A 27708-nucleotide genomic window follows, 5' to 3' on the forward strand; every position below is an offset into this window, starting at 1 on the left:
CAACAAAAACAGCAGCCCCCACACTGCTTTCCCCACTTACCCACCCCACTTCCCATCTCCACCTTTAGTACCATCCGATCCAACTCCCCAAATTTCTGTAGCTAGCATTACAAACATTAACCCCCCAAGTCCCACTGCTTATAGCTATTACCACCAGGGGATATTATATATAACACATAAACTACTGGTCGGGTATTAAACCTGTGAATTAGTTAATACTGAATTACACCCAGACCAGGGACATAAATAGCATACCACCTTAGCTAAATCCCAAGATAGACACAAAACAAAAATTAAATCAAGGGATAGAAAGTGGGTGACTGAAAACACCAACTAGCCTGTCAAGAACATAGCTGTACAATACCAAGTGGAGCTATGGGAAGAAGAAAAAGAGATGGAAAACATTCTCTCCCAAAAAGTAATTTAATACAGAATTCAGAGGGAAATGAAGAAAATGGATACCCAGTTCCGGACTCCAACAAAACTTAGATAAATGACATCAAGGAACCCAATTATGTCCACAAGAACATTCTCAAAGAAGAAATCCTGCAAGCAATCACTGAGAATCTCATGGATATGATACTAGATATGGTTAACTAAAATGTACAAGAGGCACTCAAGAAATTTCAAGATACCAAAAATAAAGAATACAAGAAGACACAGAAACAAATAAATGAACTCATAGGAGCACTAAATAAACACCAAAGGGAAACAGAGAATGTGCTATAAATAGATAAATGAATAAAAGATGAAAATAGATAATATTAAAGAGGAAGTGACCCATGATATGGAAAACCTCAGAAAAAAGAATGAAACAGAAACAGAAAACACAGTGGAAGACCACTGCAGTAGACTAGAACATGCAGAAGACAGAGTCTCAGAACTTGAAGATAAAATGGAAATTAAAGGAAAAACTGAAGAACTATTAGTCAAACAACTCAAGACCTGTGAAAGGAACATTCAACTCCATCAAAAGACCAAACCTGAGAATCATGGGCATTGAAGAAGGAAAGGGATTTGTAATATATTCAATACAATAGTAACAGAAAATTCCCCAAATCTAGAGAAAGTTATGACCATTCAGGTACAAGAAGCCTCCAGGACACCAAACAGATTTACCAAAATAGGACCTCCCCATGACAATTTATCATTATAACAACAAGCACAGAGCATAGAGAAAGAATATTGAAGCCTGTAAGAGAGAAAAAACAAATAACATACAATGGTAAACCCATCAAAATCACAGCAGATTTCTCAACAGAAACCTTAAAATCAAGAAGGGCATGAAGTGAGGTCTTCCGGGCACTGAATGAAAGTAACTTCAACCCTAGGATACTCTACCCAGCAAAACTCATTCAAAATAGATGGAGCAATAAAAGTCTTCCACGATAAGCAGAAACTAAGACAATATATGACCACCAAGCCACCACTACAAAAGATTCTTCAAGGAATTCTGCACACAGAAAATGAAAGCAAACAAAACCATGAGAAGACAGGCAGTACCAAACCACAGGAGAAGAAAAGACAAGGAATCAGAGAATAACATTGATTCAGCTGCACACAATCAAAACCTGTAAACAACAAAAACAAGTAAATGACAGGAATCACCACATACCTATCAATATTAACACTGAATGTTAATGGACTTAACTCCAGTATCAAAAGACACCTTCTGGCAAACTGGATTTAAAAAGATCCAACAATCTATTGTTTTTAGGAGACCCATCTCATTGACAGAAACAAGCACTGGCTTGTTTTCACTGAAAGTGAAAGGCTGGAAGAAGATTTACCAAGCCAATGGTCCCTGAAAACAGGCAGGAGTAACAATACTTACCTGAGACAAAGTAGACTGCAAACTTACATTGATCAAATGAGATAAAAAAGGACATTCTATACTAATAAAAGGAGAAATATGCAAAAAGGAAATAATAATTATCAACCTACATGCATCCAACGTCAATGCACCCAATTTTCATCAAACATACTCTGAAAGACCTAAAAGCACATATAGACTCCAACACAGTGGTAGTGGGAGATTTAATACTCCCCACAGATGGGTCATCCAAACAAAAAATCAATAAAGAAATTCTAGAACTAAATCACACCAAAGATCAAATGGACCTAGCTGATGTCTATAGAATATTTCATCCAGCTTCTGCACAATATACATTCTTCTCAGCAGCACATGGAACTATCTCCAAAACTGATCATATCTTAGGCACAAAGCAAGCCTCAGCAAATATAAGAAAATATAAATAATCCCATGCAATCTATCTGATCACAATGCAATAAAACTAGAACTCAACAACAAAAACAACAGCAAAAATTATGCAAACAATTGGAAGCTGAACAAGACATTGCTCAATGATCAATGGTCACTGATGAAATAAAAGAGGATATTAAAAGGTTCCTGGAAGTTAATGAAAATGAAAACACAACCTACCAGAACCCATGGAACACAGCAAAGACAGTCCTCAGAGGAACGTTTACAGCTATGAGTGCATATATTGAAAGGAAAGAAAGATCTCAAATCAATGACCTAATGCTACATCTCAAACTCCTAGAAAAACAAGAACAAGCAAAACCCAAAACAATCAGAAGGAGATAAATAATAAAAATAAGGGCTGGAATTAATGAAATAGAAACAACAACAACTAAAAACCATACAAAGAATCAACAGAATAAAAAACTGTTTCTTTGAAAAATAAACAAGATTGACAGACCCCTGACATATCTGACTAAAATGAGGAGAGAAAAAACCCAAATCAGTAAAATAAGAAATGCAAAAGGGGAGATAAAAACAAACACCACAGAAATCCAGGAAGTCATCAGAGACTACTTTGAGAAACTATATTCTCATAAATGTGAAAATTTTGAAGAAATGGACAGATTTCTAGATACTTATGACTATAAAAAATTGAACCAAGAGGACATTAATCACCTGAATAGTCTATAACAGAAAATGAAATTGAAGCAGCAATAAAGAGTCTCCCAAAAAAGAAAAGTCCAGGATCTGATGGATTCTCTGCTGAATTCTATCAGACCTTTAAAGAAGAACTAATACCAACCCTTCTTAAACTGTTCCATACATAGAAAAGGAAAGAAAACTGCCTAACTCATTTTATGTAGCCAGTATTACACTCATCCCAAAACCAGACAAAGACACCTCCAAAAGGGAGAACTATAAGCCAATCTCCTTAATGAACATTGATGCAAAAATCCTCAATAAAATAATGGCAAACCAAATCCAACAACATATCAGAAAAATCATTCACCATGACAAAGTCAGCTTCATCTCAGGGATGCAGGGGTGGTTCAACATATGCAAATCTATAAATGTAATATAGCACATTAATAGAAGCAGAGACAAAAACCACTTGAGCATCTCAATAGATGCAGAAAAAGCCTTTGATAAACTCCAATACCACTTCATGATAAAAGCTCTAAGAAAACTAGGAATAGAAGGAAAGTACCTCAACATTGTAAAAACTGTATATGACAAACCTATAGCGAACATCATACTTAATGGGGAAAAGCTGAAACCATTTCCCCTAAAATCAGGAACAAGACAAGGGTGCCCACTATCCCCACTCCTATTCAACATAGTCCTGGAATTCCTAGCCAGAGCAATTAGGCAAGAAGAAGAAATAAAAGGAATACAAATAGGTAAAGAAAGTGTCAAAATATCCTTATTTGCAGACAAAATGATCCTCTATCTTAAAGACCCAAAAAACTCTACCCAAAAACTGCTAGACACCATAAACAGCTTCAGGAAGGTGGCAGGATACAAAATCAACTTACAAAAATCTTGTGCTTTTCTATACACCAACAATGAACAAATTGAGAAAAAATATATGGAAACAATTCCATTTACAATAGCCTCAAAAAAAAATCAAATACCTAGGAGTAAACTTAACAAAGGATGTGAATGACCTGTACAAGGATAATACAAACCTCTGAAGAAAGAGATTGAGGAAGACTACAGAAGGTGGAAAGATCTCCTGTGCTCATGGACTGGTAGAATCAGCATAGTAAAAATGGCTCTACTACCAAAAGCAATCTACATGTTTAATGCAATTTCCATTAAAACCCAATAACTTTCATCACAGAGATTGAAAAATCTACCCTAAAGTTCATTTGGAATACAAGAGACGGAGAATAGCCAAGGCAATATTCAGCAAAAAGAGCAATGCTGGAGGTATCACAATACCCAACTTCAAACTATATTACAAAGCAATAGCAATAAAAATAGCATGGTACTGGCACAAAAACAGACATGAAGACCTGTGGAACAGAATAGAGGACCAGATATGAATCCACACAGCTATGCCCACCACATTTTTGACAAATGAGCCAAAAACGTACAATGGAGAAAAGACTGCCTTTTCAACAAATGTTGCTTGGAAAAGTGGTTATCTGCATGCAGAAAACTGAAACTAGATCCATGTTTGTCACACTGTAATTGTATCAACTCAAAATGTATCAAGGACCTTAATATCAGACTTGAAACTCTGAAGTTATACAAGAAAGAGTAGGGAATACTCTGAAAGCAATACTTTTAGGCAAGGACTTCCTCAATAGAACCTCAGCAGCTCAGCAATTAAGAGAAGGGATAGACAATTGGGACTTCATAAAATTAAAAAGCTTCTGTACAACAAAAGAAATGGTCTCTAAACTGAAGAGACCACCCACAGAGTGGGAGAAAATATTTTCCAGCCATACATCAGAGAAAGGACTGATAACCTGGGAGCTGAAAAACCTAAACTCCCCCCAAGTCAATGAACCAACAAAGAAGTGGGCAACTGAATGAACTAAAAAGAACTTTTCAAAAGAAGAAATTCAAATGGCCAAAAAAAACACATGAAAAAATGTTCACCAACTCTGGCCATAAAGGAAATGCAAATCAAATCACACTAAGATTCCACCTCACCCCTGTTAGACTAATCATCAATAAAAACACCACCACCAACAGGTGTTGGCAAGGATGTGGAAATATAGGAACCCTCATACACTGCTGGTGGGAATGCAAGCTAGTAAAACTACTCTGGAAAACAATATTGAGGCTTCTTAAAAAACAAAACATAGATCTTCCATATGATCCAGCAATCTCACTCCTAGATATATACCCACAGGAATGTGGCTCAGGTTACTCCAGAGGCACCTTCACTCCTATTTTTATTGCAGCGATATTCACAATAGCCAAGTTATGGGAACAGCCAAGATGCCCCACTGCTCATGAATGGATTAAGAAAATGTGGTATTTATACACAGTGGAATTTTACTGAGCCATGAAGAAGAATGAAATCTTATCATTTGCAAGGAAATGAATGAAACTGGTGACCATCATCTTAAGCGAAGTTAGTCAGGCTCAGAAAGCCAAAAATTGTATGTTCTCCCTCATATGTGGACTTTAGACCTAAAACAAATGCAGTAATATTATTAGACTTGGGTCTCACACTAAGTGGAGGACACATACAGGAGGTATAGGGAAAGGTAGGAAACCCAAAACTTGAAAGTGTTTGATGTCCCCACTGCAAAGGAGCTAATACAGTAACCTTAAATTGACAGAGATCAATATGGGAATGTGACCAGGAAGTAGTGAAGAGGTCAGGTAGAGATGAATCAGCTTGGGTTGTAATACACTTGTGCGTGGAAGCAATGCTAGGAATCTCTCTGTATAGCCATCCTTATCTCAACTAGCAAAACCGCTATGTCTTTCTCATTATTACCTATGTATACTCTTCAACCAAATTGCAGAAAAGGGCAGAACAGTTTGTGCCTGGAAGCGAGGAAGGTTGGGGGATAAGTGGCACAAACAATGTATACACATATGAATAAATGAAAAGAAAAGAAAAAAAAGATTGAACTTGGGTAAATATTGGGAAAGACCAGCAAATCAATCAACATAAGCTTGGTTATCCTATAATACCAAAAGAACCCAAAACATCTCAGTGGCTTAACACAACAGAAGCTTGTTCCTCATTAATGCTGCATGTCTACTTCAGAACAGAAGGAGGCATTGCTCCCTCCATTCTCATCCTTAGTCAAAGGCTGGTTAAAGGACCACTGCATGGAGTCTTGCTTATCACCATGACAAAGGACAAGCCAAGACAACTCTGGAGGATTTAGCTCTGGCCTAGAAGTGTTGAGTGCTATGTGATCCACTCACAGACCGTTTACCAATAAGTAGACAAATGGGCCTTCCACCACAAGGTGAGAGAAGGTACAATCTTACTTCATGTTTGGAAGGTGAAGAGGTGAGCAGCATTAATGGCACCATGGCTGCTTATTAGGGAGAGTCACTTCCCTAATAATTAGAACACGTGGATTGGTTAACTTACAAATGTGTTAGTATTTTCATTAGTGTAACCTACAGGTGGAGAATGAATAATCTCTAGTATATTATAGGATAGATTCCTAATAGAAGGCTAGATGTAAATTAATCAAAATTTGTGTTATATATCTCATTAGCTTATTTATTAGATAATTTTTTAAAATGTCCTTTATGAGGTCACTGAATCTTTATAACTACTGTGTTATTATTGCTATTAAGTTTTAATAACTTTAAAATTCCTAGACTGTCTTAGTAAGAGTTATGAAAGCTCGCATACCTCCCAGCCTTGATCTGGCTTCCACCACTATCTCTACCTGTATGTCTGCTGACAAACCTGTGGATTAGAAATGAAAACCTCCAAGGTCTTGTCCAAACTGAAAATGAGATTCTTTGATTATAATGAACAACTCTTGAGAAAGGAAGACTGATTTCCTGATGAAGAGAACATCATGAGACAATAATAGACTTTGGATGAATGTGTGTGTGTGTGTGTGTGTGTGTGTGTGTGTGTGTGTAGCTAGGTACTTGAGAAAATAATTTTGATAACAATAATTTTGACAATATTTAATATGTATGTGTAGGGATTATATATGTCAATATGTATTTAATTTGTGTTGAGAAATAAAACTAGAAAGTTAGATTATGGTTAGACTGCATTAAAGTGATGAATACAATGCTAAGAAATTTCAGTTCATATAATAAATATAAGGCTGCAATATGATGTTAGTTAGACAAGAATTAACCTACCAAGCAGCAAAGTTCATAATGAACCAATGTTTCTACAAATATTTTGCTCAGTGCCAAAAGTAAAAATAACTTTATGTGGCCTGAAGGAAGAGCAAAGAAGCTGGACAAAGAAATGAATTGGGTTTTCCATGTGCCTATGATGAAGCCTGAGTTGGTAGGGGCATCTGAGAGATTTTCTATACAATGTATACTATTTTTACATTAAATTTGGGGTTTTGTGCTAAGAAAATATGGATATTTGATGAATTATATCCCATTAATAGTCAATAATAAAATTTTTTATTAGATGTCATCAATGAGCCTATATTTTTAATATTTACCTTTTCTGCTTGATTTTCATCAGTTTTACTATGAGATGCCTGGGGATTATTTCCTTTTGTATTTTTCCTGTTTGAAATTTTCTAAGTGTCTTGGTTTTGTAGATCAATGTCTTTCATCAATTTTGGAAATTTCTTAGTAAATTTTTTTCAAATGTTTTTCTTTTTTTTTCTGTATCATTTCTTTTGTCCTGCTAGAGTTCAAGTGCATGTATGTTAGACTGCAGGTTATTGTTCCACAGGTTTTTCATGCTCTGATCTCTTTTTTCTTTTTCATTCTTTTTGCTTTTGTGCTTTAGTTGGGATAATTTCCACTGAACTGTCTTAAAGATTACCTGTCCTTTTCCTGTTGTGTCCATTTCTACTGTGAAGTCCATGTAATGATTTTTGACATTTTAAATATTTTGTTTGTGTTATAAAATGTTTTAAAGTTCTTTCCTGAAATATTCCAACTTTTCATTATATTCATCTTTTCCTTTAAGTTTTTAAAATTATAACGACAGTTTAAAGTCTTTGTACAGTCCAGTATGTGGATTATCTACTGGTCAGTTTTCACTGACTGGTTTTCTTTTGTCTATGCTTCCTATTTCTCTGCTTCTGTCGATGTCCCATATCATATGCAAGACATTGTGCATAAGTAAACTGTAGACAATGGAGTAGAAAAGATTTATCTCCTATCACAGATTGATCTCTCTGCTCAAATCAGGAATTGAACTAAATTGAGGTTGGATTAAAGCTTTAGTTAGTTTGAATTTACTACTGGTTTCAAAAGTTTTACATTATAAAAGAGCTCTCCTTCCAGCTCGACTTGGTATCCAAAGCACCATATAACTGAGATTCTCTCACTCTGCTGGAAATATCTTTTCCTCCCTGCCTTGATCCAGTTTGCCCTTCTGTGGCTGAGTACTTGATAAGGGTCCTATGATTGAGAATTGGTAAGTATTGAGGACTTGCTATGGGTCACGGGCTCATGCATATTCAATATTCCATATTAGTGTGATGTTGTTTAAAGTTCCACCAGACTCTCCTTTCCTCTGCAAAGTCTTTCAACTAACAATGGGTCTGGCATCTTCTCCTGTCCCCAGAATTAAAGCTGTATCTAGTCCTAGCTTACAGAGAACAGGCTTGACCTTTTCTTTGATTTAGTACCCTATAAATTTGTTTTCTTAGCTCACCAACTAGTTAAAAATACAGATAATTTTATAATTTAACTGTTTTTACTTATTACGATGGAAGTGTTGGGCATTTGTGACTATTTCCATCACAACTGGAAGCAGGCTTTTGATGACGCTGTTTTTTAAGACACCGCCATTTTTTTCTGATTATAAAAACCACAGTCACTACAAAAAGTTCAGAAGATACAGCAAAATGAACAATATTTCAGGATTACACATTTTTATCATCTTGTGTCATTTGCTGTAGGCTATTCTGGATTGCTATAATTTAAAGGTATTTGGTGTTCAAGTGGAAAAAAAATTTTCTTTCCCTTCCCAGTCCTCCACTCAACATTCAGCTTTCAAAATTCTCGCTTGCTTCTTGGATTCTAGTCTCCACTCATCTTTCACGTGGACCTTCTTTGATATGGAAGATCAAAAGCATCATCCCAGGTCATCTCTGCAGTTGCTCTTTCTTCTAAAGAAGTCTCCATAATGGCACAGGAAAAATGAAGCTGCTTCAAGGACATTATGACCTCCAACTCCCAGGACCTCATAACATCAATAACTCTTGTGATGAGATGGCATTGAGACTTGGTGTTAACATCAGAGGACACTGATACATTTATTGCTCTTAATGTATAGTTTTTTCATTTAAAAACTAATGAAAATACTTATGTAAATGTCACATCAAAGGATAGCTGTGGAAATAGTCAACTTTGTGGAACAGACCCTCTGACAGAGGTGTAATGAAATGTAGTGATCTTTCTTGCCAAAGAACAGAAAAAAGAAAGAGTACCAAATTACACATTATGGGCAAAAGGTCTCTCCTACAACAGAATCAAGGGAAAGCACTAAAAGAGTAAATAAAAAAGACAACTGGTGTTTAGATAAAGTAAATTGTTTTATTTGATAGTTTATGGCTCCTATCATCTTTTCAATTAGTCAGTGGGGCTGGGATTTGTTTTGTTCATAAACTTACTTCTTTTGGGGGCTATTGTGGTACTTGTGTGTGATTCAACCTGTGGAACAGGTTAAGGTGAAGGTCCCTTTTTGCACTGCTACAGGTGACACAGTGTGGCATGGTGTTCATATGTTGTGTTTGATGACTCGAGCACAAATGAATTGTCACGTACAAAAAGACACTGGTGTTTTGCATGTTTTCAGATGTATTTTAACCTTGATTATGTTTCTCTCCTTTTTGTTAAAATGCATTCGTATCTGAGTCACTTTAGAAGTAGTTGAGATAATTCCTTAAAATAGACAAAGAATAATGCACACCTAATGCCTCTATGTAATCATTACAACTAACCCCCTTGTTCTGTTGTATGCTAACAGATAATAGTAAAAACAATGCCTATTTCATATTTTTTGAGCATTTACATATTTATTAAGCTGATAATTGTGTCAATTCTATGAGGATACTTACACCCTATTTATTTTTTATTTATATATATGTATATATGTATATATATTTGCATATGTATGTACATCTATATATCTATACATATATATCTATATCTCTATATATTTTGCAGTCCTGGATATCGAACTCAGGGCCTTGCACGTGCTAGACAAGTGCTGTACTGTTAAACTACATCCTCAGTCCTATCCCTGTTTTTTATTGATGAGAAAATCCAAGTGCATGAAAACTTAACTACTAGAGAAGTGACTTCTCTATGAAGTTAATAATAGAATTGTCCATCCTGGTCAAATTCTTATTTTACCTACTTTGCTGAAAAAGACCAGTTTTACTATAAGAAAGGTCCTAGTTTTCACTTCTAAATGCAAGGCTAAAACTAGATGAACTTATTGTTGATAGCATCAGTTCAATTTGTTTTTAAATGATGACCCCTGAACAGAGTTCTGATTCCCTTTCTCCTTTCCTCATTCAGCTTTTATTCTCTTATTACAGATGTTACTCATGGCTAGCTAGCCAAATGAAAAGTACGGCTTGATTAAGGATCTCTTTTGTCAGTAATTTGTGCCTAATGTTTTTAGCTTTCCCATGGGCTGTTGTAGAAAATGGTAAATCTGGTTTAAATGAAACCTGATCCTGTTAATGGCTTAATAGCAGCTGCCACAGGGTTATGGCATTTTTCAACAGATGCCTGTTTCATTTTATTCCTGAAGTAAGTCTGGAGATACTTACGTAAATCATATAAATACATGTATGCAATTTTGGCTAAATCTGCTGTAAAACAGTTTGAGACTACTTCTTATCTTTGTCCATTTAAAATTATTCACAAAAAAATTAAAAAGAAACTTAAGTCTATAATCTATTTTTTAAATAAAGAAATTATTCCTGTCTTGTATTTCATTGATTTTTTTTTTTTTTTTTTTTTTGGCCAGGTGTGGTAGTGGCTCATGCCTGTCATTCCGCTTACATGGGAGGCAAAGATGAGGAGGATCACATTTTGCAGCCAGCCCAGGCAAAAAGTTAGCAAGACTTTACCTCAATCAATAAAAAGCTGAGCATTGTGGTGTATATTTGACATCCCAGCAAAGCACAAAGTGTAAATCAGAGGCTAGGTCTTGACCAGCCTGGGCATAAATGTGAACCCCTATCTCAAAAATAACCAAAGCAAAGAAGACTGGAGGTGTGGCTCAAGCAATAGAGTACCTGAGTTCAAACCCCAGTACTTCCAAAAGAACAAAAAAATATTTTTGAAGGCTGAGGAATAGGCTCCATCTTTATATCTGAGAATATGGACAATGGCTTGGTCAATCTGGTCATTTTATCTATCTTTATACCTATTGTTATTTATTTACGTCTTTCAAATTGCTCATATAGTGATGGGTATTCTATTGTCAACTGAAATAAACAGTAGTCCCAAAACTTAATGGGACCCTACTTTATTTTTAACACTAGACCTTGTAATAATAATTTGACTTATCAATGTTCAGGTTTAGATTTTTTTGCAGTGTGGCAATTTGTTCAACAAAAAGCATTTATTCTCTGCAAAGCGCTTAGGCTATGTACCTGAAAGATACAACAGTGAATGACAGGCCTATGAAATAATGACTATGTTGGGAAATAAAAATAATTATACAGTTGTCTTAGCCTGTTTCAGGTTGCTATAACAAAATATTAGAGACATGGTAATTTAAAAAGACGTTTAGTAGGCTGATGGTTTCTGTAGGGTGGAAAGTCTGGTACCAATATCTGCTGAGGGCCTTCTTGCTACATCATAACATGGTGGATGGCATCACATGGTGAGATAGAGTAGGCTCTATCTTTCTGTGTTCCTTTATCTATAAAGTCACTGATGTCCTCCTGAGAGCCTCATCCTCATGACCTCATATAATCCTAATGACCTTCCAAAGGTCCCACTAACCATTAACATATGAATTAGAGGATTAAGTTTCCAGAGAACACATGCAAACCATAACAACAATAGCATACCAGCTGAAGCAAAAAAGGAATGAAAGTACAAAACACTGTGTTAGATAACATACTATAAGCTTGATTTCTAAAGCTCGTACAGTGTAGAATCTTCTGGTGAGCCCAAATTCATCTTATTGTTTGGGTCATACTTTCATGGTGCTATGGTTGCTTAGTTACCTGAGGCTGGAAGGCTTGTTTATGTAAGTTATCTAATGGCATAACTGGATACAGCATGTTTCAAAAATACAACCATCTCCATGTTCTCTTTTTTAAATATCTTCCATAGGTACTCCCTGACAGGAACAATGTGAAACACGGAATAGCTTTCTTGTTTGAACTCTTGTTCCTTTGTGGAACATATGCTCATCCAGGTCGGGTCATAGGCTGGGGGATCTTTCCTTTGTGTGATAACAATTTCCATGTAGTGGAAGGAAAATTCAAGTGTCCCCTTCCTCGAGGACAATATAACAAGAAACTTGACAGCTTCAGGAAAATTGAAGATCTGATTTGCCTGGACTTGGACCACTGGTTGTGCAATCTCTATTTTCAGGTTTGTAATACTATTTTGTAAGTGGAAGAGAATTAAAAATTTTTCCAAAGCTACTTCTTTTTATCCTTTAACTTCATTTCATGCAATTGGAAAATCTTAATAAGCAAAGTTTCATAAAATGATATAAGCAATTATCAGTAATGCTGATAATACGGATTAAATTGAGATATAGAAACAAGGAAATTTTAGAGTTAACAGGAAAGTGAAAGATAATTTAATACAATCTTCTATGTTGTGAATGTACTATAACTGCCACCCAAGCACCGTGATTCTCAGTTCACAATCTATCTGTACAGATCCACCTCATCATCACGGTATCGGTAGGGCTGTAGCATGTTTCCTTACCAAGTACTTACCAAGTTTCTACTGTATGTTGGGCATTTCCTGTTCTAGGATACAGAAGGGATAAGATGTGGTCTCTGTCTTCTGAACTTTTGCCACCTATCTGTCAAGTGTCCATCACAAAGCTATCTCCCTTAGCCTAACCACTTCAAAACATGCTATCTTTTTGTCTACCTCAAATATCCAAAATGAACTAATAAATTGGGCATATACCATTTATTTGGCTATGCTTGGCATCCTGTCTGCTTTCTAACCAAGTCTTTTAGCAAAAATGACATCCTAAGCATAAATTCATCCTAGGCAATCACCATGGAGGGTGCAGAAAATAAAATGGTAACATACATTAAATATAAAGCATTCTAATAAATTTGTAATCTATTCATTTTGTTCTATATGTCCAAATTCGCTTTTCCTGTTTATTTTCTCCCACCCCAGGTTGCCTGTGACATGAGTTTTTCTTCCTTACCTTCATGTTTGATTGTCTTCTTTCTTCCTTCCTTTCTTCTTCCCTCCCTCCTCTTCTTTCTTTTTTCTTTCCTTCCTTCCTTCTTTCTTTTTTCTTTCCTTCCTTCCTTCCTTTTTTCCTTTCTTCCTCTCCTTCTCTCTCGCTTATATAATTAGTGGAACTCACTAACATGTATATTTCCAGGAAACATAATTTTGGCCGTAAATTCAGTAGCTTCTTATGCATCTTGAGTGATTATCTTTGTTTCCCATTTATTTGGGGTACAATTATCTCTCATTTTTCCCTTTTATCTGATTCTGTTATAATAGTTTGTTGAAATATGTTGTTGGTGCAATCTAGGTATACTATTAAGAAAATAACTTAAATGGATATATGCCTTCCTTTTCATTCTGGAAGCAGGGCAATCCTAAAATAAAACCATTTAGAAAGCTTTAAAAATACTACTGCCTGGGCCTTATTCTCAGAGAATTTGGTACTTTTTTTTTTTTTTTGGTGGCATCTCATGCACCAGAAGTTGCTAAAAACTTTTAAGGATCAAAAACACTGATATAAATAATCTTGAAAAGGAAGTTATTATGAATGAATGCAAAGAAAAACTCCCAAATTTTGAAGATGACTATAAAAACTCTGTCTAGAAAACAATATGTTTCAAAACCTAGAGACTTGAATACTGTATCAAGAGTCAAAACAAAATAAAAATTAAAATATAGCCCTAACAGAAAGTAAATTATGGGCGTGGCATGATGGCTTACAACTGTATTTAGCCACTCAGCAGGCAGAGATCTGGAGGATGGAGGCCAGCCCCAGGCAAATAGCTCTAGAGACCTCCATCTCCAGTGATAAAACTGAGTGTGGTGGTGCGCATCTGTCATCCCAGCTACTTGGGAAGCTTAAATAGGAGGTTCGTGTGCAGGCCAGACTGGGCATAAATATAAGACCCCATCTTAAAAATAATGAAAGCCAAAAGGGCTGGGGGCGTGGGTCAGGTGGTAGAATGCCACCTAGCAAGTGCTAGTTAAACCTAGCAGTGCTGAGTTAAACCCCCAGCACTGCAGAAAAAAAGTAAATTTTGATGCAGTTGATTGAAAGGCAGCTATCATTTTTATAGAAATTGTGGTATGGAAAGTCAGTGCTAATTTTGTTCCATAAAATACTGTTTAGATAGTACAAAGAGAATTTGTATTCGAGATTAAATCAAGAAGTAAGGCTTAAAAGCTACAGGAATATAGGTTATTATTTATTAAATCATTAAAATAAAATAATTTGATTAAAATCTGCATAAACTTAAAGACTGAAGATTTTCTCTTTTTTCTATGATTTATTATTTTAAAAAGCTTTGTGGAAAAAGTAATGCTATGATTTACCCATAGAATTTGGTTGACCATTATTTGTTACAGATGAACATAATTGTTCACTAACATTCTTATTTAATCACAAATATTAGGAATTTCCCTTCTCCCTCTGTATATTTCATGGGTGAGTGAGTCTTGTTAATGAGAATAGGTAGAATACTTGATTTTTCTTTTATGTAAAATTCTGAAATATGTACATTTTCCAAATGTGAGTGTTCTCAAAAGCAAACATTTCTGATCAAGTAACTGCTGAGGTTCCTCAAGAAGAGACAGCTTTGAATTGGGGAGAAAAAAGTAGGGTAAAGCAAATGATGAACAGGAGAGCGATTTTGACAATTCAGGCTGAAGACATTGAAGGAAACAGGGAACTCTGGTTCTTTCCCTCCTGGTGTGTCAGTGGAAGGAGACTGCCCCAGAGAGATCCAGGCAGAGCCAGGGCACATGGTTGTGCCGTGGCTCCTTGTGTTCTGCCACATGGCATTAGGGACAAGAACCAGCCTAATAACTGAGCCGGATGAGGAAGCTGACAAACAACTCTCTCTTAAGCCTCCATAGCATGTGTGCAAGGACATGGGGGAAAATTAGCAAATGAGATAGCTTGTAGCTCTTTTCTGGGAAATGTTTTCTGTCAGTTCCTCATTTTTGGGGGATATTTCATTTCCTTTGTCATTGACTATTTTCCTGAAGCACTGTATTATTTAAATTTCAAACATAATAATATTTGAAGAATTGTACAGTGAGCACCCATTTATTTATTCACCACTAGATCCTACTCTTGTCATTTTTTTTTCAACTCCAAATATTTCTTGTTGGAGATAACAAATACTGAATGAATACTTGATAATTTCATCTCAGTATGAGTGTTTGGGAAACAGTTTTCTTAAAAACAGAAATTAAAAAAATTATAAATTACAACAAAAATCAATTAACATAGAGAGCACAGTGATTATGTAAATTGTTTAATACAAAAAATTATCATTTCTTTGTAACATAATTAAACAAAAGCTACATGGTCTGGAAAACTGAGTTCATTATTGACCTTTTAGATTTATCAAATTGTCTCATTTGTAAAGAAAAATTAACTATGTAATGTCATATTTTTGATAGTTTAAATAACAGATTTACCGCTTAATAGGTAATTAAAGTTCCTTTACATTTGGATGATCAAAAGAACCATACTCAGCTTTCCCCTGAATTTCTGGTGTGTCTAATGGCTGGCTCAGAGAAAACAAAATTAGGTGTGGATGAATCAACTGGACCTTCGGGAGAAGACATTTGTGCATCGATGGATGGTGGAGCTCAGTCTGCCTTACGCTCTTCTCGGTTGGTTGACTTGCTTTTGGTTTTTAAGAATTCTAAATCTAATATTTCAAGTTTTGTTACATTAAATGAAACTAAGTAAGATGTATTCTTAACAAATGCATTGTTTCCTGTACAAAGCTATTGAAGGAGAATGTAAGCATTGAGAAAAATGTTAATTTTCACATTGTCTATTACATGAGTAAAATATTAAACTACTTCGTTGAAACATAAGTAAATTTTTCTCCATGGCCTTGTTGCTTTTAGAATGCTTTTTAAAAGTTTTTTGTTGTTGTCGTTGTTTTTGAGAAGGGTTAACTTGACTTCTTTTGGTTTTTATTTCTAAATTTTAGTCTTTCTTGTATGCTCTTGAGACTAGTAACTGAAAAATTCATATGAAAGTTCAAATGTTCTCAGAAAAAGTTTCCAAATAATATAGCTTATAATTTTATCATGGTTTATTATCGTTTATAATTTTATAGTTGTTTATATTTTAAAAAGCATGCTTTTAAAGATTGGTTTTAGCAAGTACTAAGTAAGCAAATAAAATTTGTTTCATATTTGATTTGCAAAAGTTCTGATTTGTAGAAGAGATATATTAGAGATTATTATCTTTTGCAGTAAATAATTATTTCCTTTACTTTAACAGAAAGGGTCTCTAGAAATAAATAATAATATTAGTAGCAATGGTGGGAGAAGGATTGACAGTAACTGTGATAACAGCAATAATACCATAACATGCACTAAAACTGCAAGTGTTACCAGTGACAAGCCCCATTATGAGCACTCTGCCTTTTCAATTTTTAATTATTGAATATTTTAATTATACTGCATAGAACATAAGCTAATATACACTTGTTCTCAGCCCTCTGCTCTGCCAGTTCTTGCTATTTTCCCATATTTGCTTTACAAAATTTAAAAATTTATATGTATTTAAAACCCTCTGTAAACAGCTCCCTGATTCCACTTCTTGCCCTCCCTGACTTGTTATTATTTTCATTTATGTTTTATTTTACTTATTTCATTTTTTTATTTAATTTACTTTATTTTTGGAAGCTGGGAATGGAACCCAGGGTCTCACACATGCTGCTAAGTAACACCCCAGCCCTCTCTGTATATTTTAGAATATTTTCTACACATGCATCTCAACATCAGCAAGGCATACTATCCTCTATCTGTTTTTTAAGTTTTCTGCAGATGTGTTACACTTCACATCTGTAGCTTTAATTTTCCCTCAACGTCATCTTTGAGATTGATTTTTCTGTGTCCATTTCTAGTTTATTAATTTTATGATGACACAGAATTCTTTTGCATGATTATAACAAAATTTGCTTATTCTTGGTGTTTCTGTTGCTTCTGGTTATATTCTGCTTTAAACAAGGCTATGATGACTCTCCTCTTTGGGAAGAAGGGTACTGGGGATTGAACTCAGGACTTCGTATATGCTAAGCATGTAGAGCTACCACTGAACAACACCACGAGATCCTACACTGATGGATTTTTTTCCCTTAGAGACAGAGTCTTTTTGTATAGCTGAGGCTAACCTCAATCTCGTGATTCTCCTGCTTTGGCCTCCCGAGTGCTGGGATTGCAGGTGTTGTGTCACCATGCCTGGCACAATGTTTGTTCTTGAGTATATCCTCCCTGAATACAAGGTGACAATTCAGTAAAGTCTACACACACCTAGAGAGGAATTATTGAATCATAGGGAATGCAGTCTGGAAATTCACAGGACAGTGATGTGGTCATCCCAAATAGCTGTGTTATTTACTCTCCTCATAGCTATATAGCAGAGATTCTTTGGTCCACATCCTACCAACATTTGTTATTTTAAAGTTTTGACAATTAAATTACAATGAAATAAAGTCTTGGTGTTTTAATTAGAATGTTCCTAAGCATAACTAAGTTTTGGGCATTTTCTCCATATATTCATATAATTAGTCCTATAATTTGTTCACTTTTCTTTAGGGTTTTTTTTTTCTCATTGATGCACAAAAATTCAGGTGTTTTATTTATTTATTTTTGATAAAGTGAGGGTTGAGAAACTGATTTTTCAATTATTTTATTATTAATTTAACTCATTACAAACTAATTGGTTAACTTCATAATGATGTCATATTACTGATTAATTTTTAAATTTATTCCCTTTTTGTTAAAGTTTTATTGAACAGGAAATACAGTCACACTACTCTAAATAAAATCTGTTTCTCACTTTTGCCTCCCAGTAAGTTAGTTTTCCATGGAGAAAACCAGTGCTTTTTAAGTATATTATCTAATAGATGTTTTATAGCTCTCTAAAAAGAATGTAGAAATATTTTAATTTTGAGCTAATACTAAACCTTTAGTTTTATTCCTTTTTACTTTGCTAATATTGGTTAATGCTTGCTTTCTTTGCTTTCCTTTCATAAATTTTGCCTGAATTTATCTTTTAATTCATTTTTTTTCAATATACAATTGTTGCATTTGCTTCTATTAAACATTTCCAGTGATTTTTTTTTGTGTGTGTATTTCTCCCTTTAGCTTTTTAAAATTTACCCACTCCTAGTTTCTTCTGATTTTCTCTGGGGCTTCTTTTTAAACCTCATTACTTTAAGCTTCTTCTTATTTATCTTTAGGCTCTCTGTGCTGGATGATCTGTTTGTGCTGGTTAGTCATTTTCTCTGTAATTCTGTCACATGCTACTTTGTGTATTCTAAACCTATTATGACCCTACAAGTTTGAGTGTTATTGTTTTGAGAATGTTGCTACTCTTTCCATATTGATGTAGTCTCTTTTTATATGTTAGGATTTTTCTTCTGATACATACAGTACTTCCACTGGAATTATTTTTTGGTAAGTATCTGTGGTATAGTTTGGACAAGTTATAGTTAACAGCAAAAGTCTAGGAGTTTCTTTTTTTTAATTCAAGACAAGTAGACAATATATCTTGTATTTGGAAAGTCAGATTTCTGGGAACTTTTTTTTGTGTGTGTGGTACTGGCTTCACACTTGCTAGGCAGGCACTCTACTTCTTGAGCCACTCTGTCAACCCAGCTTTCTGCTACTATAGTAATCAACTGATAAAAAGAAAGTGGTTGTTTTGGCTCACAGTTTTGGGGGTTTCAATCTATGACTGATTGGCCCCATTGCTTTGGGCCTGTGATAAGAGAATGCATCACAGTGGGAGCACATGGCAGAGCAAATTGCTCACCTCATGGCCAGTAAATGAAAGGAGAGAAAGAGGAAGAAGGTTCCACAATAACCTTTGAGGGACATCTCAATGACCTAACTCTTTTCATTAGACCCCACTTCCTAAAGGTTCCACCACCTACCAGTAGTGGTAAATTAGAGACCGAGTCTGTAATACATGGACCAGTGGGGGACTTTTAAGGTTCAAACTACATTAGCTATTGTAGAAATTATCCTTGATTTTCTACATGTTTATAAATTATCCTTAAACATCTTAAGTTCCTTGCATATTTCTATTATTTTCCTAGATTTGACAACCACTTTTGGAGTGCTTTACCTTCCAATGAATATTCCCCCCCTCCTATTTTATTCATTTTCACAGTTTTAATAAATGCAAAATTTAAGACTCTTTTTATGTTCTTAGTAAAAAATTAATTTATTATCACATTCAGTAAGTATCTGTGCTTTATACTATTTTTAATATAGTGTGGTTTCATTTTTCTGTCTGAATTAAATCATTAGTAATTCATTTAGAGTTTGAATCTTTCAGTTATTGTTTGTCTGAAAGACTATATCCCTCCCCTACTTTTGACAGATCATTAATCCATGTATAAAATTCTAGGAAAATAAAAATTCTCCCTTACTCTTTTCTGCATCATTTTTAGAACAATGTGGCTGACCAGAAATTGCTATTAAGTGGGCAGCCTCCTGGTGATCTTAAGAATGATGCATTACAATTTCGATTTTAGGCAGATTCCTCCAGTAGTTTTTAGGAGGGTTTTACTTGAGGAGGGAAAGTCCAGAAACAGAACGTTAAGAAAGTTTGAAGTAGTCTAAGCAGGGATGAAGGGTTCAATTAGGGTAGAAATAATAAAGTTAGAGAAGAAAGTGTTAGAGATGAAATAGAATTGATACAAAAATAAGAATGACTCTGTTGATTGGCTATGGATGATGAAGGGTAACAGGATAATTTCTAAACTTTGAATATGAGTAGATGTGGATATTATTACTGGGAGATAAAAAATAAAAGAGGAAGATTGGAAGAAAAGCCATCACCTTCATTTCGTTCTTGTTGGGTTTGAGATATCTATATTGTACCTCAATAGCAATGTCCGGAGACCTTTGGAAAAAGGAGTAAGTTCAAAAGAGAGATGTGGAGAGTGGGGAGAGAGAATATATCCACTAGAGCAGTGAGAACATAGTGGAAAGCCCTAAATGATTGAGTTCAACCAGGGAGGGCGTGTAGAGTAATGAGAGTGCTGTCTTGAGGGCACAGCTTCTGGCAATAGCAATGTTTCAGGAGCAGGATGCTGGATTCTTACCATTACAGCTAGACCCAAAGCCCACACGATTGTACTTCCTGTATGACCTTTGCCTTCTTGTTTTGTTCTGTCTGGCAACATAAGGTTTGTTTATCATGGAGTGATAAACATTTCTCAAATTGAGGCTGGAATTTTTCAAGTTCTTTGGAATTTATGCTGTTAGGCTGAGGAAAACTTTACTGACTGCCAAGCTGAAGTCCTAGAATCCCTGCTTTTGTATAGGGTGTGCTCAGAACAAGCCCTGGGTTTCCTTATCAAAATCTCATCTGCTTCCTTGTGACTCATGCCTTATCACCAGACAATGACTACTGAGATACCACCTTCTACAGACAACTAAATATAACTTTACAGAGTCATGTGTGCCTAGAAATGTTAAGTTGAAATTTTGTATACAGAATACATAAATATCAAACCATATGTCACTGGTATTAAATAAATATTTGTGAAAATAAATTAGAAATGACACATATATTGCTGCTAGGTAACAAATGCCATAGTTATAAAGTGACTTGATCATAGTGTATTGTTTCTCACACTTCAGAAACTTGCCTTTAATTTACTTATAGCTGGAGAAGATAGTGGGTGACAGGCATTGTGGTCTGGTTCAGGAGGATAATGAGTGGAGTTGGTCATCCTAGGAATGCAGCTTTGAGCATCGTATATTAGAATTTAGTAGACTGAATGATTTACTTTTTTATTTTAAATGTACATATCTGAGGTGGACAACAATGATTTTGTTTGTATGCTTAGTGTGGATAAGGAGAAGGTGAGGGGTTGGGGGAGCACTGAATAAACCTAAGGAATTGGCAGTTGAAAAAAAGCAGACAGTGTCAGAAGGGGGATCCCAAACCAGAGACCAGCCACTGTTGTAGTTAACCTATTCCAAATTTCTTTGCAGTTCTGTTGAGGACATCCATGGGTACGGTGGCTAAGAACCATTTTGTTGTTTCTGCGGGAGAATGGCTTACACTGGGTCATTGTGGAATCCAATTAATCAGGCCTATCAACACAAGGGCCTGGGGTGTTCTTGTGTGCAAAAATTCCCTTCACGTTAGCATGTCTTCTGTATAACATGGGTATTGTGGTTGGGTTATGTTCCCAGAATTTGGATGTTGGAAACGTGGGTCCCAGTGCAGCAGTGTGATTGGGTCATAAAGGCTGGGTAAATGGGTTATTGAGAAAATGAGTTAGTTATCATGAGAGTGGGTTTGTTATAGAAGCCAGTTGGTATATCTCTTGAAAACCCTTTGCCATGTGATACCTTACTCTCTATATAGACTCTGCAGAGTTCCCCAGTGCAGCAAGAAGGCTCCCACTAGACCTCAGACTTCCCAGCCTTAGAATTATAGTCAATGTCTTTTATTCATAAATTACCCAGACCCAGAAATTTTATTATATGACCACAGAAAATGGACTAAGACATTTGCATATCTGAGATGTAGAAGAGGAAGAAAAAGTCTTTTTATTTTGAAGCTTGATGATCATCTTTCTAAGATAAATAAATCAAGAAATATAAAAGGAACATTTTTATGGTTTCAATAGGTAGAAAGGATAAAATACATGCCATTTATTTTTGTTTAAATATCAAGTTCAAAAGCTGCCAGGTGAGACACTGTAAAATACATGCATTTGTGAAGTAGATTTCTTTCTTTTCTAGTGTTTTTGGATTAAGCATAGAGATAAAAATCTCATTTTAGACTTTTTTAACTTTTGAGAAAGTGGGTTCTGACTTAATAATATTTCAGCGTTTCTGACATTTTAACCTAGTTTTAGGATACTGAGCAGAATATTAGAAGCAATTACTCTTAGATCATTTTTCATCAGATCATTTTTGCTTTCTAGTTTTTCCTCAGGGTAATGTGGTTATATTTTCCACACCTACTGCACTGTGCTATTCACTTGGCTTTAGAGTGCTGCCCCAAGATCCCTGAAAAGGAGGACAGGTAGCACAGGAAACGTGAATACTACATGTTTGTTCTGAGAATACGAAATACTACGAGAGGAAGAATTTTTTCTGCTTTAGAAAAATGTTTTAGAAAAACCCAATCGTTCTTCTGTTCTGCTCTGAGCTTAGAGACTGATGTAAGCCTCACATTCAAAGACTGCAGAGGGACCTTCTGCTCCTATTCTGAACAAATTTAAGCAAAAACAGAACATAAACATTTCTTCCAATACATGTCTCCACTATTGCTTGTATTTATTTTTTTTTCTTGGAAGCTCCTAAGCATATTATTAGCAGTTAATATCCCCTATGGTTTTGTTTTCTAATATATCAGAGCTATGATACAGTATGCTGTTTCTACCACTGATATGTTGCTAAGAGATTTAATAATGGGTAAACAAACACAACATGTGGTAATTCATTTCAAATTAAAAGTTTATTAAACTCTGGCTTGATGACTTTCTGGCTATTTACAATTAAAGGAGCAAACCTTAGGGAAGTGGTGAACACGTGGTATGTTCATGGCTGCAACATTTCTATCTAAAAAATGTGTTTATGATCTTCCACAAGCTGTCCTGTATTGATAGGCTCCATATGTAATTTTTCAAATCTACTACTGTCCCCAAATCATGAAAAAATGACTTCCATTTTCAATTGTAAGTACATAGCTGTGTGCACGTGCATACAATAACACACATCCATGTGCGTACACACACACCACTCTTAAGAGTGTTCTAGATTTAATCCTTGGAATTGATGTTTTAAATGGTGATCAACCTTGCAAAGAGGTTGATGCCCAAGGCCAGAAAATATTTACAGAAGACCTGAAGAAAAGACCTGTGATAAAACTTTTGGGTTATTATCATCTTTTAGGTTGTTTTACTTCAGGAGACATGCTAAGGAAATGTTTTTCATGCTTGATTTTTTTTTTTTGCATATGGCTACATTGCAAGAATAATCTCGCAAGGTCGATGTATGTTTTGTGATACAGAATTCAATTCAGGAGAATTTTATTGTGCAACCACAATGAACAAATCACTGTTCCAAATGCTGTTGGATTATAAACAAGAACAATGTCTAGTACCTGAACTTCAGGGACTTATGGGAGCTCCAGCCTTCTCCACAAGGAGATATGCATATATTCACATGTCTAGCAGGTGATGATTGGAACTTCTAGCACTATTTCCACAAGGGAACAGCAAGCCTTCTTGGAGAGATTTCAAACATGGAGATGAAGTAAAACAGATGTAATTGGCCAAATAACAAAGATTTAGTGGTAAGGTGAGGGGAACATATATGTCAATGGGGAATGAGATGTGCTCTCTAACCCAGTTGTCTCATGGTAGGAGCCCATAGAATATGGGCTTTGTTTTTTGGGACTGAAGATACTGGGTGAGGCAAAGACTTTATTTGTTTTTATTAAAGTTCCCTCATAGATTCTTATAAATAATATCTACCAGAGGAGGAAAAACAAAAAGCCATTGTTGATTACAGATAGGATGGCTTGAACTATGATTTTTGACTTTATGATGGTGTGAGTCTTAAGCATTTAGCAGAAGTCATCCTTGGAATGTTGGATGTAAATTTTTGCATATTTCTAGCCATCTTCGGTCCCATCCTCTCTCATGATACTGGGCAGCCTCAGGGTCATTGCTCCCTGTCAGCCACGTGATTGTGAGGGGACACACCCCACATCCCATGGTGTACTGTCTTAACTGAATTTTCTACTTAGGATATTTTTAACTTAGCTTGGGTTTATCAGGATGCAACTCTATCATGAGTCCACGAGCATCTGTATTACTTTTTGTGTTGCCTACTGTATGTAGAAAGCAATTGATTTTATATGGAATTTTCAGTATAAAAACAGACCACCCAAACTTAGTATAAAAAGTGCTGTCGCAGTTAGAATCAATCAAAATGAGAATAAATCATATAACAAGTCTGCTCATACTTAGTATAAGTTTGCCTACAACTACAGTTCAACAAATGTAATAAAGCAATCTTCTTAACCTTGTTCACACATTAGAATCTTCTGAGGAGCTTTTAACAAATATTGATGCCTGGGCTTTGCTCCAAACCAAATGAGTCAAATTCTCTGGTATCAGGGCCTAAACATGAATACTCTTAAGAGACTCTTTTTGGTAATTTCAAGCTTAGAACACTGATATGAAGCTATGGCTTTCTCTGCTTTTCTTCAATTCCTTGAATCAGAGCAAGATGATTTCCACCTAGGACATTCTTTCATGCTATTCCATGTAGAAAAGTCTTTACCCACTACTAGCTTACAATGTACCATGCTATTCTTTCACTTCATATTAATCATATGGTCATTTACATGCTCCCCATCTGGATAAGAAGCCTCTGAAGGTAGGGACCAAGTCCATGAGGTCTACCAGGGTGCCTGACAAGTAACAATTGCTTGGTAAAGGTGTGTTGAATAAAAGAGTAAGTTAATATACTCCTCAGGCAACTGTGGAGTACCAAGCCAAAAATACATAATAATCACTTTTGTTTGGCACTTGCCCTATGGTAGAGGGGTAAGCGATGCATAGAGTAAGAAAACCAGCTTGAAGCACAGCTTATTATTCAATATCGTGGAATCTTTGTGAGAGTTTGTCATGTATACAAAATGAGTGTAGAAATAGGAGAATGTTTATTTCCATGTTTATAGTGAGCATCAAATAAAATAATAAATACTAAAGTGACTCATTTTTTTTTCCATTATTTTGTTGACTGATTGATTTTTGTGGTAGTGGGCCTTGGGCTTGGTAGGTAAGTTCTGTACCACTTGAGTCATGCTTCTAGTCCTTCCTTCCCAGACTTTTGAGACTGGGTCTTTCTAACTTTTGGTTAGTCTGGCCTCACACCCCACGCTCTTAATCCTTCTACCTGCCTTTGGAGTACCTAGGGCAGTTTCAGTTACTCTGTATCCTCATCACTGAGTGTTGGCAGTTTAAAAAAATTTCATTCTAAATTGTGTATTGTGGCATTTCATGATTTCTCTTTGTATTTCTTTAGTGGCTAATGCCATTGAACATCTTCATGTGTACTTATTTATCATTCATACATCTTTGGTGCATATCTGTTTACCAATTTTTTAATTGAGTTGTTTGTTTTCTTGTTTGGTGGTACTGGGATTTGAACTCAGAGCTTCATGCTTATTTGGGTGGCACTCTAGCACTAGACCCACACCTCCAGCCCTTTCTGCTCAGGCTCTTTTTGGTTCATTTTTGCCCAGGCCAGCCTGGACCACAGCCCTCCTATTTTAGGCTTCCCGAAGTGTGCTCCTACTGCTTCTGGGACAAATTAATTCACCCTCCAGTCCTCCTCTCCATGGTGGCTTATGGTGGGCAGAACTGAACAGAAGCTACAGAGCCATGGATCACCATGGACTAGCTGGTCATTAAAAGACTGACTGTGTGAGTGCAGGGGCTCGAGTTTCTGTGGCCAGTTTTAGGCAAGTCTCTACATCACATTCCCTGAAGTCCTTAGCCCACCATTCTAAGATGGATAAGGAAAGCAAGTTCTTCTCAGACATTATTACTATTATTTTGGTTTTTGGAGACACAGTCTCACTATGTAGCTCAGGCTGGCCTCAATGTGGTAATCTTCCTCCCTCAGTCTCCTGAGTGCTGGAATTACAGTCATGTATCATACTCAGCCTTTATTCAGACATTATTAATGATTCCAGATTGTACACACACACACACACACACACACACACACACACACACACAATGTATTAAATATATACGTACACATATATTAACTAGTGTATGGGTATATATTGTCTGACAGTTGGAGCTGAGTTTGTAAAGAGACTAGCCCAAATAATTCCATCTTATGGATAGAGCTAATCACTTTCAGATAAAGAATGAGTACTTTTATAAAACATATCCAAAATTTTAAGAATTTGGAGTGAATACTTCAGAAGCACAATTTGTTGGAATTTTGAGGCAGATTTTAAACTTTGTGGCTTTGTTCTCTAGAATTTTTTGATTTTCAAACAGCATAAGTGAATTTGAGTCCTTCAATCTGAGTACAAAATTGAGCCTCAGGGAGCCACAGAATATTTCAAAGTGATTAATCTGCATAAAATGCTAATCACCTATATTTAAAAATGCTTTTATTTAAGATATGGAAATGCATTCAAATATTTTAAGTCAAAGGAAGACTTCAAAATACTTTAAAGCAAGTTAAATCTTTTTTAAAAATATTAATTGGTCAGTAAGTCACTTCCATCCCTCCTTCTTTCCTTCCTCCCTCCCTCCTTCCCTCCCTCCCTACCTTTCTTCCTTCTTCCATTTCTCCCTCCTTCTCTCCTTTCCTTTCTCCTTTCTTTTTGAGCAATGGAGTTGTCATGTTGTAGCTTTATTAACGAACTGAATAAGACTTCCAAAGCTGCAACATTAACTACCCTGATTGGGCCTTAGCTGGGAAAATTCCACCCAGATGTTAATTGGAGGTACAGAAATATTGTGTCATTAATGAATTTCTGTAAGAAAATTATTGTAATTTGTTTTCATCGTTGGCTTATTTTGTGAGGTTATTTACCATCCATCACTGTTCATTACACCAGTTTTATGTTTGATTGACTTCCATCTCAATCATTTCTAGAAACTGCTGGAATTGAAAAAGCTTTAAACACTCATGCAGGTCTTTAATTGTGAATTAGTTCTGACAGAACTATGATGCAGAGTCCTGCCTGGGTCCATAGTGATGCTAGCTGACAGCCCCTCACTGCTCCAGGAAAGAAGGAACATGTGGAAGGAATTGTTCTTTTCCATTTCACAGCTTGTCATTTCCTCTGCAGGGCAGCCCGTGACCCCTCAGAGAGATCCTGACACCCATAAGGGAAGTGTTCCTACTGATGTAAAGGAAGTGGAAAAGCAGTTTAACAACAAGAATGGAGGGAGGAGTGGAGGGTGTGTCAAAAAATCAGGGGGACAGAGAGATGAGATGGGTTTAAAATGTTTCCATCAGGTTAGAATCTGCTGCCTCATTTCCTTTCAAGAGTGAAGACTACAAATCTGTTTACTTGGGAAGTTCAAAATGTTATGAGGGTTTTGAAGCTACCTTTGAAATATTTTTTAAGTGAAAGAGGCAATGAAAGTGAACTGTCACAAGTGAATGATCAGAATAAAGGTTGAATGAAATGGTACAAATACTTGTTTGCTGCCCCATTCCAATGTTGGAGAGTGAGGTGTGTTTCTAATTATCGAGTGTGTGGATTAGAGAAACAACATCAGATTACAGCTAGTGTTTTCAAAGCATTTTATACCCTCCCAACTTTTTTTTGGTCTCCTATATTCATCACAGTCAATTTT

The 27708-nt window shown here is 35.7% G+C and overlaps 2 protein-coding genes across 2 annotated transcripts in view; both read left to right on the forward strand.

Annotated features, from left to right (window-relative positions):
• LOC141425600 (uncharacterized) overlaps nucleotides 1-19866 on the forward strand; it is a 66467-nt gene extending 46601 nt beyond the window's left edge. The window contains 4 exon segments of the mRNA XM_074081796.1: nucleotides 12227-12490; nucleotides 15786-15973; nucleotides 18565-18595; nucleotides 19783-19866. Coding sequence (XP_073937897.1) covers nucleotides 12227-12490; nucleotides 15786-15973; nucleotides 18565-18595; nucleotides 19783-19866 — 567 coding nt within the window.
• LOC109679565 (uncharacterized) overlaps nucleotides 1-27708 on the forward strand; it is a 370197-nt gene that overhangs the window by 169142 nt on the left and 173347 nt on the right. The window lies entirely within an intron of this gene.

This window comes from Castor canadensis, chromosome 8 (genome assembly GCF_047511655.1).
Source record: "Castor canadensis chromosome 8, mCasCan1.hap1v2, whole genome shotgun sequence".
Classification (NCBI taxonomy): domain Eukaryota; kingdom Metazoa; phylum Chordata; class Mammalia; order Rodentia; family Castoridae; genus Castor; species Castor canadensis.